The sequence below is a fragment of the Vicugna pacos genome, chromosome 31 (assembly GCF_048564905.1).
Source record: "Vicugna pacos chromosome 31, VicPac4, whole genome shotgun sequence".
NCBI classification, from domain to species: domain Eukaryota; kingdom Metazoa; phylum Chordata; class Mammalia; order Artiodactyla; family Camelidae; genus Vicugna; species Vicugna pacos.
Window position 1 is genome coordinate 9,590,700 of NC_133017.1, and position 16,143 is coordinate 9,606,842.

At 60.3% G+C, this 16,143-nt stretch overlaps 3 protein-coding genes across 3 annotated transcripts in view; all 3 read right to left on the reverse strand.

The window, feature by feature from the left end:
- Nucleotides 1-16,143, reverse strand: part of LOC140690623 (uncharacterized) — a 66,321-nt gene that overhangs the window by 6,349 nt on the left and 43,829 nt on the right. Inside the window, exons 13-14 of the mRNA XM_072952498.1 lie at nt 1,970-2,196; nt 1,808-1,897 (exon numbers count right to left, since the gene is read on the reverse strand). The gene's annotated coding sequence lies outside the window, so the exon portion shown is untranslated. The remainder of the gene's footprint in view (nt 1-1,807; nt 1,898-1,969; nt 2,197-16,143) is intronic.
- On the reverse strand, nt 5,464-7,017 carry LOC140690645 (uncharacterized). The gene is made up of 2 exons (XM_072952530.1): nt 6,153-7,017; nt 5,464-6,040 (listed from the first exon to the last, which is right to left on the reverse strand). Exons 1-2 carry the CDS (start codon nt 6,748-6,750, stop codon nt 5,736-5,738), a joined length of 903 nt encoding a protein of 300 aa, XP_072808631.1. The 5' UTR covers nt 6,751-7,017; the 3' UTR covers nt 5,464-5,735.
- Nucleotides 7,442-8,818, reverse strand: LOC140690644 (uncharacterized). Its single transcript, XM_072952529.1, has 2 exons — nt 8,131-8,818; nt 7,442-8,018 (listed from the first exon to the last, which is right to left on the reverse strand). The coding sequence occupies exons 1-2, from the start codon at nt 8,726-8,728 to the stop codon at nt 7,714-7,716; spliced, it is 903 nt and encodes a 300-aa protein (XP_072808630.1). The 5' UTR covers nt 8,729-8,818; the 3' UTR covers nt 7,442-7,713.

The following is a 16,143-nucleotide window of genomic DNA, read 5'->3' on the forward strand; positions in this document are numbered from 1 at the left end:
GGATTGGGGAGACCCTGAGAAGCAGGTGGCTTGTCCAGGGTGACAGCACTGCTGGCGGGGGAGCTGGGTCTGAAGCCAGCTGTGTCATCAGAGCTGTGACCCTGGCTGCATCCAGGCCTCCCCAGGGCTATAGGAGGGGCCGTGTTGGTGTCACTGGGTGGACATGGCATGGGGTGGGAAGTGAGCCATCAGCAGCCCAGAGAGGCCCTTGGGGAGCTTTGTGTAAGGAGGAAGCTTGGGGAAGGGGACCCCAGGAAGTGACCTCACTTCCCTGGCAACAGAGCCCAACAGAACTTGGGACCCAGGTCACCAGGCACCCGCTGTGTAGAGAAGGACACTTCTCAACCTACTTGGCTGGTGAACTCAGCTCAGCTCAGACATGTTTTGTTGCATCCCAAGATCCCGAGGTCGCGGCCCCCGGAAAGCCCGCAGCAACGGCCTTTGCCAACAGTGCCGACAGTGGGTCGGGTCTCACCCCAGGCGCCTCTGGCCTTTTGGCCAGAGGGACCGAAAGGTAACACAGGGAGGCCCAGGGCAGGCCCGCCCAGGCCAGGCCACCACTCAGACCCCACCCGGGTGGCCCCACAGCCCCTTCCTGACTGGTGGCGGTGGGGCAGTCATGTTGGGGGGGTCCTGCCTCAAGCAAGAGCAGGCTGAGGAAGGGTCAGAGGCCTGGGGGGCCGATCACGTCACCAACCTGGGTCCAAGCGGGCTGGCTGGGATGTGGAGAACCGGGGCAGGGCCCTGCTGCCCGAGGTGGCGCCCATGCCCTAGGGTGTGTCTCTTGCCTCCCGGGTGACTGAGATGACCAAGGTCCCAGTCTGATCAGGCAGCAGACGGTCGAGTGGGGCAGAAGCAGGAGTGGTCCTGGCCAGGCAGGGCTCTGAGACCTGCGGGCCGGGCCGGCTGCCGGTCACTGTCATTGCAGAGCCAGACACCGCAGGATCCGGGGAACCAGGACACTCATGCCAGCTCCCCAAGTGAGGGGCTGGTGTGCCACACTGTGGAAGGCCAGCACAGGCTCCGGAAGAGTCTGGGTATGAAGGGCTCCCCACCACCACGGCCTCCTGCCCAGACGTCGCCCAGGTCTCTCCCCAGGATCTTGCCCAGGGCTGAGGGGCAGCTCAGCACCCCCGGCTCTGACCTGGAGCACCGGGCCCACCACCCGGGGATTCAGGTAGAGGGCCAGGAGCCCCCCGAAGCACAGCCCAAAGGTGAGAAGGGCAGGGCCGGTGCGGGTGTGTAGGTGAGGGAGGGCAGAGGGCTGGGCCACACAGGGAGGCATTCCCAAAGTCTGCTGTTGGGACCAGAACAAAGACGGGCCTCAGACCACCTGTCTGGAAGAATTCAGTCACAGAACAAGTGCCTGTGGGCACTTGCTCGGTGGGAGCTGTCTGCAAAGCTCTGGGAAGATTTCTGTCCTTGAAAAGGCACGTGGAAAGGGAGCCATGTGGGTACCTTTTTCCAGGTTGTGCCTGAGCACAACCACTAGACTTAAAGCTCTCTCCACATCCAACAGTTACAGGTCCAGAGCAGGCAGGGGCAGGGGAAGACGCCAGAGAACAAAAACAGGACCACCAGGGTCCAGCAGGAGAACGCGAACTCCCTCCAGCTGCTCCTGCTGAACATGAAGATCCTGCTGCTCCAACTGCATATGAAGAGCCTGCCATTCCTGCTGATCTAGCTGCTCCTGAAGAGCCCGCCGTTCCTGCTGATCTAGCCGCTCCTGAAGAGCCCGCTGCTCCTGAAGAGCCTGCCGCTCCTGCTGATCTAGCCGCTCCTGAAGAGCCTGCCTCTCCTGAAGAGCCTGCCTCTCCTGCTGATCTAGCCGCTCCTGAAGAGCCCACGGCTCCTGAAGAGCCTGCCATTCCTGAAGAGCCCGCCGCTCCTGAAGCGCCTGCCGTTCCTGCTGATCTAGACACTCCTGAAGAGCCCGCCATTCCTGCTGATCTAGCCACTCCTGAAGAACCTGCCGTTCCTGCTGATCTAGCCGATCCTGAAGAGCCTGCAGCTCCTGAAGAGCCTGCCGCTCCTGCTGATCTTGCCACTCCTGAAGAGCCTGCAGCTCCTGCTGATCTTGCCACTCCTGAAGAGCCTGCAGCTCCTGCTGATCTTGCCACTCCTGAAGAGCCTGCTGCTCCTGCTGATCTTGCTGCTCCTGAGAAGCCTGCAGTTCCTGCACCTGCACCTGGGCCGCTGGGCAGTGGAGAACCATTTTAGGCATCATCACCCACTAGGGCTGTGCCCCTCTGCACCCTCCTACACCTTCTCCAAAATCCCACCATAAATCCCCTCCCCTACCCGAAGTTGACTTCCCTACCCCTGAATTTGCTTTTGTTTTGTTTTTCTTTAGTTTAGGTTATTTGTTTTACATCATTTATGGCATCCTATATTTTTCAATTTTCCACCTCCTTTAATAAAATACAGATTTTTTTCCCTTTTAAATTGTGCATTTCAGGAACATTAAGTGCATTCCCATGCTGTCCGACCATCACTATCATGTAGTTTTATGCTCTTTACGCTATTTATGCCTGTGAAGTACATCCCACCACGGCCTCAAACCCCTCCTCTGGACACTCCTGGGCATGCACACTCCTGGGCCTGCACACTCCTGGATCTGTACACTCCTGGGCCTTCCCTGGCATGGGCCTTCTCTGGCCCTGGCTTCCACACTACTGGGCCTGCACACTCCTGGATTGCACACTCATGGGCCTGCACACTCCAGGACATGCACAATCTTGAGCCTGAACACACCTGGACCTGTATAATCCTGATTTTGCACACTCCTGGGCCTGAACACTACTGGGCCTGCACACTGCCCGAACTGCACACTCATGGGTCTGCACACAACAGGACCTGCACAATCTTGGGCATTAACACACCTTGGCCTGTATACACCTGATTCTGTACACTCCAGGGCCTGAAAAATGCTGGGCCTCACAGCCCTGGGCATGCATACTCCTGGGTCTGCACACTCCAGGGTCTGTACCCTCCTGGGCCTGCCATGGCCTGGGCCTGCACATACCTGGGCCTGCACACTCCTGGGACTGCACAATGTTGGGCCTGCACACACCTGGGCCGGCACACTCCTGGACCTGCACACTCCTGTGACTGATCCCTACTGTGTCAGCACACTCCTGGGCCTGCAAACTTCAGGACCTGCACATTCCTGGGACAGCAGACACCTGGGCCTTCATACTCCTGGACGTGCGCACACTTGGACCTGCATAAACCTGGGCTTGTACACTCCTGGGCCTGCTCCCATCTATGCCTGCACACTCCTAGCCCTGTTCCCACCTGTGCCGGCACACTCCTGGGCCTGCACACTCCTGTCTCTGCACACTCCAGTGTCTGCACACTCCTGGTCCTGCACACTCCTGGGCCTGTACACTCCTCTGTCTGCTCACTCCTGGGCCTGCCCTCTCCTGGGTCCGCACAAATCCTCGTGTGCACATTCCAGAGCCTGCAAACTCCTGGGCCTTCCCTCTCCTGGGCCTGCCCCCTATTCGGCCGGCCCTCTCCAGGACCTGCACATTCTTGGACCTTCACACTACTGGGCCTGCTCCCACTTGTGCCTGCACACACCTGGCACTGCACACTCCTCGGCCTGCTCCCTCCTGTGCCTGCACACTCCTGGGCATGCACACTCCTGGGCCTGCACACTCCTGGATCTGTACACTCCTGGGCCTTCCCTGCATGGGCTTTCTCTGGCCTAGGCTTGCACACTGTTGGGCCCGCACACACCTGGATTGCACACTCATAGGCCTGCACACTCCAAGACATGCACAATGTTTAGCCTGAACACACCTGGGCCTGTATAATCCTGATTTTGCACACTCCTGGGCCTGAACACTGCTGGGCTGCACAGCCCAAGGCCTGTACAATCTTGGGCCTGCACAATCCTGTCTCTGCACACTGCGGAGTCTGCACACGCCTTGGCCTGCACACTCCTGGGCCTGTACACTCCAGGACCTACACCCTCCTTGGCCTGCACACACCTTTGTCTGCACACTCCTGGGCCTGCAATCTTCAGGACCTGCACACTCCTGGGACAGCAGACACCTGGGCCTTCATACTCCTGGACCTGCGAACACTCGGGCCTGCATGAACCTGGGCTTGTACACTCCTGGGCCTGCAAACTTCAGGACCTGCACACTCCTGGGACAGCAGACACCTGGGCCTTCACACTCCTGGACCTGCGCACACTTGGACCTGCATAAACCTGCGCTTGTACACTCCTGGGCCTGCTCCCATCTATGCCTGCACACTCCTAGCCCTGTTCCCACCTGTGCCGGCACACTCCTGGGCCTGCACACTCCTGTCTCTGCACACTCCAGTGTCTGCACACTCCTGGTCCTGCACACTCCTGGGCCTGTACACTCCTCTGTCTGCTCACTCCTGGGCCTGCCCTCTCCTGGGTCCGCACAAATCCTCGTGTGCACATTCCAGAGCCTGCAAACTCCTGGGCCTTCCCTCTCCTGGGCCTGCCCCCTATTCGGCCGGCCCTCTCCAGGACCTGCACTTTCTTGGGCCTTCACACTACTGGGCCTGCTCCCACTTGTGCCTGCACACACCTGGCACTGCACACTCCTCGGCCTGCTCCCTCCTGTGCCTGCACACTCCTGGGCATGCACACTCCTGGGCCTGCACACTCCTGGATCTGTACACTCCTGGGCCTTCCCTGCATGGGCCTTCTCCGGCCTATGCTTGCACACTGTTGGGCCCGCACACACCTGGATTGCACACTCATAGGCCTGCACACTCCAAGACATGCACAATGTTTAGCCTGAACACACCTGGGCCTGTATAATCCTGATTTTGCACACTCCTGGGCCTGAACACTGCTGGGCTGCACAGCCCAAGGCCTGTACAATCTTGGGCCTGCACAATCCTGTCTCTGCACACTGCGAAGTCTGCACACGCCTTGGCCTGCACACTCCTGGGCCTGTACACTCCAGGACCTACACCCTCCTTGGCCTGCACACACCTTTGTCTGCACACTCCTGGGCCTGCAATCTTCAGGACCTGCACACTCCTGGGACAGCAGACACCTGGGCCTTCATACTCCTGGACCTGCGAACACTCGGGCCTGCATCAACCTGGGCTTGTACACTCCTGGGCCTGCAAACTTTAGGACCTGCACACTCCTGGGACAGCAGACACCTGGGCCTTCATACTCCTGGACCTGCGCACACTAGGACCTGCCTAAACCTGGGCTTGTACACGCCTGGGCCTGCTCCCATCTATGCCTGCACACTCCTAGCCCTGTTCCCACCTGTGCCGGCACACTCCTGGGCCTGCACACTCCTGTCTCTGCACACTCCAGTGTCTGCACACTCCTGGTCCTGCACACTCCTGGGCCTGTACACTCCTCTGTCTGCTCACTCCTGGGCCTGCCCTCTCCTGGGTCCGCACAAATCCTCGTGTGCACATTCCAGAGCCTGCAAACTCCTGGGCCTTCCCTCTCCTGGGCCTGCCCCCTATTCGGCCGGCCCTCTCCAGGACCTGCACATTCTTGGGCCTTCACACTACTGGGCCTGCTCCCACTTGTGCCTGCACACACCTGGCACTGCACACTCCTCGGCCTGCTCCCTCCTGTGCCTGCACACTCCTGGGCATGCACACTCCTGGGCCTGCACACTCCTGGATCTGTACACTCCTGGGCCTTCCCTGCATGGGCCTTCTCTGGCCTAGGCTTGCACACTGTTGGGCCCGCACACACCTGGATTGCACACTCATAGGCCTGCACACTCCAAGACATGCACAATGTTTAGCCTGAACACACCTGGGCCTGTATAATCCTGATTTTGCACACTCCTGGGCCTGAACACTGCTGGGCTGCACAGCCCAAGGCCTGTACAATCTTGGGCCTGCACAATCCTGTCTCTGCACACTGCGGAGTCTGCACACGCCTTGGCCTGCACACTCCTGGGCCTGTACACTCCAGGACCTACACCCTCCTTGGCCTGCACACACCTTTGTCTGCACACTCCTGGGCCTGCAATCTTCAGGACCTGCACACTCCTGGGACAGCAGACACCTGGGCCTTCATACTCCTGGACCTGCGAACACTCGGGCCTGCATCAACCTGGGCTTGTACACTCCTGGGCCTGCAAACTTCAGGACCTGCACACTCCTGGGACAGCAGACACCTGGGCCTTCACACTCCTGGACCTGCGCACACTTGGACCTGCATAAACCTGGGCTTGTACACTCCTGGGCCTGCTCCCATCTATGCCTGCACACTCCTAGCCCTGTTCCCACCTGTGCCGGCACACTCCTGGGCCTGCACACTCCTGTCTCTGCACACTCCAGTGTCTGCACACTCCTGGTCCTGCACACTCCTGGGCCTGTACACTCCTCTGTCTGCTCACTCCTGGGCCTGCCCTCTCCTGGGTCCGCACAAATCCTCGTGTGCACATTCCAGAGCCTGCAAACTCCTGGGCCTTCCCTCTCCTGGGCCTGCCCCCTATTCGGCCGGCCCTCTCCAGGACCTGCACATTCTTGGGCCTTCACACTACTGGGCCTGCTCCCACTTGTGCCTGCACACACCTGGCACTGCACACTCCTCGGCCTGCTCCCTCCTGTGCCTGCACACTCCTGGGCATGCACACTCCTGGGCCTGCACACTCCTGGATCTGTACACTCCTGGGCCTTCCCTGCATGGGCCTTCTCTGGCCTAGGCTTGCACACTGTTGGGCCCGCACACACCTGGATTGCACACTCATAGGCCTGCACACTCCAAGACATGCACAATGTTTAGCCTGAACACACCTGGGCCTGTATAATCCTGATTTTGCACACTCCTGGGCCTGAACACTGCTGGGCTGCACAGCCCAAGGCCTGTACAATCTTGGGCCTGCACAATCCTGTCTCTGCACACTGCGGAGTCTGCACACGCCTTGGCCTGCACACTCCTGGGCCTGTACACTCCAGGACCTACACCCTCCTTGGCCTGCACACACCTTTGTCTGCACACTCCTGGGCCTGCAATCTTCAGGACCTGCACACGCCTGGGACAGCAGACACCTGGGCCTTCATACTCCTGGACCTGCGAACACTCGGGCCTGCATGAACCTGGGCTTGTACACTCCTGGGCCTGCAAACTTCAGGACCTGCACACTCCTGGGACAGCAGACACCTTGGCCTTCATACTCCTGGACCTGCGCACACTAGGACCTGCATAAACCTGGGCTTGTACAAGCCTGGGCCTGCTCCCATCTATGCCTGCACACTCCTAGCCCTGTTCCCACCTGTGCCGGCACACTCCTGGGCCTGCACACTCTTGTCTCTGCACACTCCAGTGTCTGCACACTCCTGGTCCTGCACACTCCTGGGCCTGTACACTCCTCTGTCTGCTCACTCCTGGGCCTGCCCTCTCCTGGGTCCGCACAAATCCTCGTGTGCACATTCCAGAGCCTGCAAACTCCTGGGCCTTCCCTCTCCTGGGCCTGCCCCCTATTCGGCCGGCCCTCTCCAGGACCTGCACATTCTTGGGCCTTCACACTACTGGGCCTGCTCCCACTTGTGCCTGCACACACCTGGCACTGCACACTCCTCGGCCTGCTCCCTCCTGTGCCTGCACACTCCTGGGCATGCACACTCCTGGGCCTGCACACTCCTGGATCTGTACACTCCTGGGCCTTCCCTGCATGGGCCTTCTCTGGCCTAGGCTTGCACACTGTTGGGCCCGCACACACCTGGATTGCACACTCATAGGCCTGCACACTCCAAGACATGCACAATGTTTAGCCTGAACACACCTGGGCCTGTATAATCCTGATTTTGCACACTCCTGGGCCTGAACACTGCTGGGCTGCACAGCCCAAGGCCTGTACAATCTTGGGCCTGCACAATCCTGTCTCTGCACACTGCGGAGTCTGCACACGCCTTGGCCTGCACACTCCTGGGCCTGTACACTCCAGGACCTACACCCTCCTTGGCCTGCACACACCTTTGTCTGCACACTCCTGGGCCTGCAATCTTCAGGACCTGCACACTCCTGGGACAGCAGACACCTGGGCCTTCATACTCCTGGACCTGCGAACACTCGGGCCTGCATGAACCTGGGCTTGTACACTCCTGGGCCTGCAAACTTCAGGACCTGCACACTCCTGGGACAGCAGACACCTGGGCCTTCACACTCCTGGACCTGCGCACACTTGGACCTGCATAAACCTGGGCTTGTACACTCCTGGGCCTGCTCCCATCTATGCCTGCACACTCCTAGCCCTGTTCCCACCTGTGCCGGCACACTCCTGGGCCTGCACACTCCTGTCTCTGCACACTCCAGTGTCTGCACACTCCTGGTCCTGCACACTCCTGGGCCTGTACACTCCTCTGTCTGCTCACTCCTGGGCCTGCCCTCTCCTGGGTCCGCACAAATCCTCGTGTGCACATTCCAGAGCCTGCAAACTCCTGGGCCTTCCCTCTCCTGGGCCTGCCCCCTATTCGGCCGGCCCTCTCCAGGACCTGCACATTCTTGGGCCTTCACACTACTGGGCCTGCTCCCACTTGTGCCTGCACACACCTGGCACTGCACACTCCTCGGCCTGCTCCCTCCTGTGCCTGCACACTCCTGGGCATGCACACTCCTGGGCCTGCACACTCCTGGATCTGTACACTCCTGGGCCTTCCCTGCATGGGCCTTCTCTGGCCTAGGCTTGCACACTGTTGGGCCCGCACACACCTGGATTGCACACTCATAGGCCTGCACACTCCAAGACATGCACAATGTTTAGCCTGAACACACCTGGGCCTGTATAATCCTGATTTTGCACACTCCTGGGCCTGAACACTGCTGGGCTGCACAGCCCAAGGCCTGTACAATCTTGGGCCTGCACTATCCTGTCTCTGCACACTGGGGAGTCTGCACACGCCTTGGCCTGCACACTCCTGGGCCTGTACACTCCAGGACCTACACCCTCCTTGGCCTGCACACACCTTTGTCTGCACACTCCTGGGCCTGCAATCTTCAGGACCTGCACACTCCTGGGACAGCAGACACCTGGGCCTTCATACTCCTGGACCTGCGAACACTCGGGCCTGCATGAACCTGGGCTTGTACACTCCTGGGCCTGCAAACTTCAGGACCTGCACACTCCTGGGACAGCAGACACCTGGGCCTTCACACTCCTGGACCTGCGCACACTTGGACCTGCATAAACCTGGGCTTGTACACTCCTGGGCCTGCTCCCATCTATGCCTGCTCACTCCTAGCCCTGTTCCCACCTGTGCCGGCACAATCCTGGGCCTGCACACTCCTGTCTCTGCACCCTCCAGTGTCTGCACACTCCTGGTCCTGCACACTCCTGGGCCTGTACACTCCTCTGTCTGCTCACTCCTGGGCCTGCCCTCTCCTGGGTCCGCACAAATCCTCGTGTGCACATTCCAGAGCCTGCAAACTCCTGGGCCTTCCCTCTCCTGGGCCTGCCCCCTATTCGGCCGGCCCTCTCCAGGACCTGCACATTCTTGGGCCTTCACACTACTGGGCCTGCTCCCACTTGTGCCTGCACACACCTGGCACTGCACACTCCTCGGCCTGCTCCCTCCTGTGCCTGCACACTCCTGGGCATGCACACTCCTGGGCCTGCACACTCCTGGATCTGTACACTCCTGGGCCTTCCCTGCATGGGCCTTCTCTGGCCTAGGCTTGCACACTGTTGGGCCCGCACACACCTGGATTGCACACTCATAGGCCTGCACACTCCAAGACATGCACAATGTTTAGCCTGAACACACCTGGGCCTGTATAATCCTGATTTTGCACACTCCTGGGCCTGAACGCTGCTGGGATGCACAGCCCAAGGCCTGTACAATCTTGGGCCTGCACAATCCTGTCTCTGCACACTGCGGAGTCTGCACACGCCTTGGCCTGCACACTCCTGGGCCTGTACACTCCAGGACCTACACCCTCCTTGGCCTGCACACACCTTTGTCTGCACACTCCTGGGCCTGCAATCTTCAGGACCTGCACACTCCTGGGACAGCAGACACCTGGGCCTTCATACTCCTGGACCTGCGAACACTCGGGCCTGCATGAACCTGGGCTTGTACACTCCTGGGCCTGCAAACTTCAGGACCTGCACACTCCTGGGACAGCAGACACCTGGGCCTTCACACTCCTGGACCTGCGCACACTTGGACCTGCATAAACCTGGGCTTGTACACTCCTGGGCCTGCTCCCATCTATGCCTGCACACTCCTAGCCCTGTTCCCACCTGTGCCGGCACACTCCTAGGCCTGCACACTCCTGTCTCTGCACACTCCAGTGTCTGCACACTCCTGGTCCTGCACACTCCTGGGCCTGTACACTCCTCTGTCTGCTCACTCCTGGGCCTGCCCTCTCCTGGGTCCGCACAAATCCTCGTGTGCACATTCCAGAGCCTGCAAATTCCTGGGCCTTCCCTCTCCTGGGCCTGCCCCCTATTCGGCCGGCCCTCTCCAGGACCTGCACATTCTTGGGCCTTCACACTACTGGGCCTGCTCCCACTTGTGCCTGCACACACCTGGCACTGCACACTCCTCGGCCTGCTCCCTCCTGTGCCTGCACACTCCTGGCATGCACACTCCTGGGCCTGCACACTCCTGGATCTGTACACTCCTGGGCCTTCCCTGCATGGGCCTTCTCTGGCCTAGGCTTGCACACTGTTGGGCCCGCACACACCTGGATTGCACACTCATAGGCCTGCACACTCCAAGACATGCACAATGTTTAGCCTGAACACACCTGGGCCTGTATAATCCTGATTTTGCACACTCCTGGGCCTGAACACTGCTAGGCTGCACAGCCCAAGGCCTGTACAATCTTGGGCCTGCACAATCATGTCTCTGCACACTGCGGAGTCTGCACACGCCTTGGCCTGCACACTCCTGGGCCTGTACACTCCAGGACCTACACCCTCCTTGGCCTGCACACTCCTGGGCCTGCAATCTTCAGGACCTGCACACTCCTGGGACAGCAGACACCTGGGCCTTCATACTCCTGGACCTGCGAACACTCGGGCCTGCATGAAACTGGGCTTGTACACTCCTGGGCCTGCAAACTTCAGTACCTGCACACTCCTGGGACAGCAGACACCTGGGCCTTCATACTCCTGGACCTGCGAACACTCGGGCCTGCATGAACCTGGGCTTGTACACTCCTGGGCCTGCAAACTTCAGGACCTGCACAATCCTGGGACAGTAGACACCTCGGCCTTCATACTCCTGGACCTGCGCACACTTGGACCTGCATAAACCTGGGCTTGTACACTCCAGGGCCGGCTCCCATCTATGCCTGTACACTCCTAGCCTTGTTCCCACCTGTGCCGGCACACTCCTGGGCCTGCACACTCCTGTCTCTGCACACTCCAGTGTCTGCACACTCCTGGTCCTGCACACTCCTGGGCTTGTACACTCCTCTGTCTGCTCACTCCTGGGCCTGCCCTCTCCTGGGTCCGCACAAATCCTCGTGTGCACATTCCAGAGCCTGCAAACTCCTGGGCCTTCCCTCTCCTGGGCCTGCCCCCTATTCGGCCGGCCCTCTCCAGGACCTGCACATTCTTGGGCCTTCACACTACTGGGCCTGCTCCCACTTGTGCCTGAACACACCTGGCACTGCACACTCCTCGGCCTGCTCCCTCCTGTGCCTGCACACTCCTGGGCATGCACACTCCTGGGCCTGCACACTCCTGGATCTGTACACTCCTGGGCCTTCCCTGCATGGGCTTTCTCTGGCCTAGGCTTGCACACTGTTGGGCCCGCACACACCTGGATTGCACACTCATAGGCCTGCACACTCCAAGACATGCACAATGTTTAGCCTGAACACACCTGGGCCTGTATAATCCTGATTTTGCACACTCCTGGGCCTGAACACTGCTGGGCTGCACAGCCCAAGGCCTGTACAATCTTGGGCCTGCACAATCCTGTCTCTGCACACTGCGGAGTCTGCACACGCCTTGGCCTGCACACTCCTGGGCCTGTACACTCCAGGACCTACACCCTCCTTGGCCTGCACACACCTTTGTCTGCACACTCCTGGGCCTGCAATCTTCAGGACCTGCACACTCCTGGGACAGCAGACACCTGGGCCTTCATACTCCTGGACCTGCGAACACTCGGGCCTGCATCAACCTGGGCTTGTACACTCCTGGGCCTGCAAACTTCAGGACCTGCACACTCCTGGGACAGCAGACACCTGGGCCTTCACACTCCTGGACCTGCGCACACTTGGACCTGCATAAACCTGGGCTTGTACACTCCTGGGCCTGCTCCCATCTATGCCTGCACACTCCTAGCCCTGTTCCCACCTGTGCCGGCACACTCCTGGGCCTGCACACTCCTGTCTCTGCACACTCCAGTGTCTGCACACTCCTGGTCCTGCACACTCCTGGGCCTGTACACTCCTCTGTCTGCTCACTCCTGGGCCTGCCCTCTCCTGGGTCCGCACAAATCCTCGTGTGCACATTCCAGAGCCTGCAAACTCCTGGGCCTTCCCTCTCCTGGGCCTGCCCCCTATTCGGCCGGCCCTCTCCAGGACCTGCACTTTCTTGGGCCTTCACACTACTGGGCCTGCTCCCACTTGTGCCTGCACACACCTGGCACTGCACACTCCTCGGCCTGCTCCCTCCTGTGCCTGCACACTCCTGGGCATGCACACTCCTGGGCCTGCACACTCCTGGATCTGTACACTCCTGGGCCTTCCCTGCATGGGCCTTCTCCGGCCTATGCTTGCACACTGTTGGGCCCGCACACACCTGGATTGCACACTCATAGGCCTGCACACTCCAAGACATGCACAATGTTTAGCCTGAACACACCTGGGCCTGTATAATCCTGATTTTGCACACTCCTGGGCCTGAACACTGCTGGGCTGCACAGCCCAAGGCCTGTACAATCTTGGGCCTGCACAATCCTGTCTCTGCACACTGCGAAGTCTGCACACGCCTTGGCCTGCACAGTCCTGGGCCTGTACACTCCAGGACCTACACCCTCCTTGGCCTGCACACACCTTTGTCTGCACACTCCTGGGCCTGCAATCTTCAGGACCTGCACACTCCTGGGACAGCAGACACCTGGGCCTTCATACTCCTGGACCTGCGAACACTCGGGCCTGCATCAACCTGGGCTTGTACACTCCTGGGCCTGCAAACTTTAGGACCTGCACACTCCTGGGACAGCAGACACCTGGGCCTTCATACTCCTGGACCTGCGCACACTAGGACCTGCCTAAACCTGGGCTTGTACACGCCTGGGCCTGCTCCCATCTATGCCTGCACACTCCTAGCCCTGTTCCCACCTGTGCCGGCACACTCCTGGGCATGCACACTCCTGTCTCTGCACACTCCAGTGTCTGCACACTCCTGGTCCTGCACACTCCTGGGCCTGTACACTCCTCTGTCTGCTCACTCCTGGGCCTGCCCTCTCCTGGGTCCGCACAAATCCTCGTGTGCACATTCCAGAGCCTGCAAACTCCTGGGCCTTCCCTCTCCTGGGCCTGCCCCCTATTCGGCCGGCCCTCTCCAGGACCTGCACATTCTTGGGCCTTCACACTACTGGGCCTGCTCCCACTTGTGCCTGCACACACCTGGCACTGCACACTCCTCGGCCTGCTCCCTCCTGTGCCTGCACACTCCTGGGCATGCACACTCCTGGGCCTGCACACTCCTGGATCTGTACACTCCTGGGCCTTCCCTGCATGGGCCTTCTCTGGCCTAGGCTTGCACACTGTTGGGCCCGCACACACCTGGATTGCACACTCATAGGCCTGCACACTCCAAGACATGCACAATGTTTAGCCTGAACACACCTGGGCCTGTATAATCCTGATTTTGCACACTCCTGGGCCTGAACACTGCTGGGCTGCACAGCCCAAGGCCTGTACAATCTTGGGCCTGCACAATCCTGTCTCTGCACACTGCGGAGTCTGCACACGCCTTGGCCTGCACACTCCTGGGCCTGTACACTCCAGGACCTACACCCTCCTTGGCCTGCACACACCTTTGTCTGCACACTCCTGGGCCTGCAATCTTCAGGACCTGCACACTCCTGGGACAGCAGACACCTGGGCCTTCATACTCCTGGACCTGCGAACACTCGGGCCTGCATGAACCTGGGCTTGTACACTCCTGGGCCTGCAAACTTCAGGACCTGCACACTCCTGGGACAGCAGACACCTGGGCCTTCACACTCCTGGACCTGCGCACACTTGGACCTGCATAAACCTGGGCTTGTACACTCCTGGGCCTGCTCCCATCTATGCCTGCACACTCCTAGCCCTGTTCCCACCTGTGCCGGCACACTCCTGGGCCTGCACACTCCTGTCTCTGCACACTCCAGTGTCTGCACACTCCTGGTCCTGCACACTCCTGGGCCTGTACACTCCTCTGTCTGCTCACTCCTGGGCCTGCCCTCTCCTGGGTCCGCACAAATCCTCGTGTGCACATTCCAGAGCCTGCAAACTCCTGGGCCTTCCCTCTCCTGGGCCTGCCCCCTATTCGGCCGGCCCTCTCCAGGACCTGCACATTCTTGGGCCTTCACACTACTGGGCCTGCTCCCACTTGTGCCTGCACACACCTGGCACTGCACACTCCTCGGCCTGCTCCCTCTTGTGCCTGCACACTCCTGGGCATGCACACTCCTGGGCCTGCACACTCCTGGATCTGTACACTCCTGGGCCTTCCCTGCATGGGCCTTCTCTGGCCTAGGCTTGCACACTGTTGGGCCCGCACACACCTGGATTGCACACTCATAGGCCTGCACACTCCAAGACATGCACAATGTTTAGCCTGAACACACCTGGGCCTGTATAATCCTGATTTTGCACACTCCTGGGCCTGAACACTGCTGGGCTGCACAGCCCAAGGCCTGTACAATCTTGGGCCTGCACAATCCTGTCTCTGCACACTCCTCTGTCTGCACACTCCTGGGCCTGCACACTCCTGGACCTGCACAATGTTGGGCCTAAACACACCTGGGCCTGTACACTCCTGGACCTGCACACTCCTGTGACTGATCCCTCCTGTGTCTGCACACTCCTGGGCCTGCACACTGCTGGGCCTGCCCTCTCCTGGGCTCGCACAATCCCTCGTGTGCACACTCAAGGGCCTGCACACTCCAGGGCCTGTACGCATCTATCCTTACACACTCCTTGCCTGCAAACTCCTGGGCCTCCTCCCTCCTGTACCTACACACTCCTGGGCCTGCACAACCCAGGGCCTGCAGACTCCTGGGACTGCACACACCAGGGCATGCACTCTCCTGGACCTGTGCACACCTGGGCCTGCACGAACATTGGCCTGTACACTCCTGGGCTTCCACACTCCTGTACCTGCTCCCTACTGTGACTACATACTCCTCGGCCTACAAACTCCTGGTCCTGAACACTCCTGGGCCTGAACACTATTGGCACTGCACACTCTTGGGACAGCACACTTCTGGCCCTGCACACTCCTGCGCCTTCCAATTCCTGGGCCTGCCCCCAATTCGGCCGGCCCTATCCGGCACCTGCACACTCTGGGCCTGCACACTACTGGGACTGCTCCCACTTGTGCCTGCACACACCTGGGTCTGCACACTCCTCGGTCTGCTGCCTCCTGTGCCTGCACACTCCTGGGCATGCACACGCCTGGGCCTGCCCTCTGCTTGGTGGGCACGGTCCTGGGACTCCCCATTCCTGCGCCTGAACACCCTTGGACCTGCCCTTTCTTGGGCCTGCACACTCTGGGGCCTGACGTCCCCTGGTTCTGCACAGTACAGGGACTGCACACTCCTGGGCCTGCACACTGCTGGGTCTGCACAGCCCTGGGCCTGCACACTCCTGTCTCTGCACACTCCGGTGTCTGCACACTCCTGGGCCTGAACACTCCTGGACCTGCCCTGGACTGGGCCTGCACCCTCCTTTGCCTGCACACTCCACGGCCTGCACACTCCTGGGTCTGCACACTACTGGGGCTGCTCCCACATGTGCCTGCACACTCCTGGCCCTGCACACTCCTGGGGGTGCACACTGCTTGGTCTGCACAGTCCTGGGCCTGCACGTTCCAGGGATTGTCCTCTCCAGGGCCTGCACACTCCTGGGCCTGCACCCTCCTTGTCCTGCGCACTCCTCTGTCTGCACACTCCTACCCCTGCACACTCTTGGGCCTGCACACTACTGGG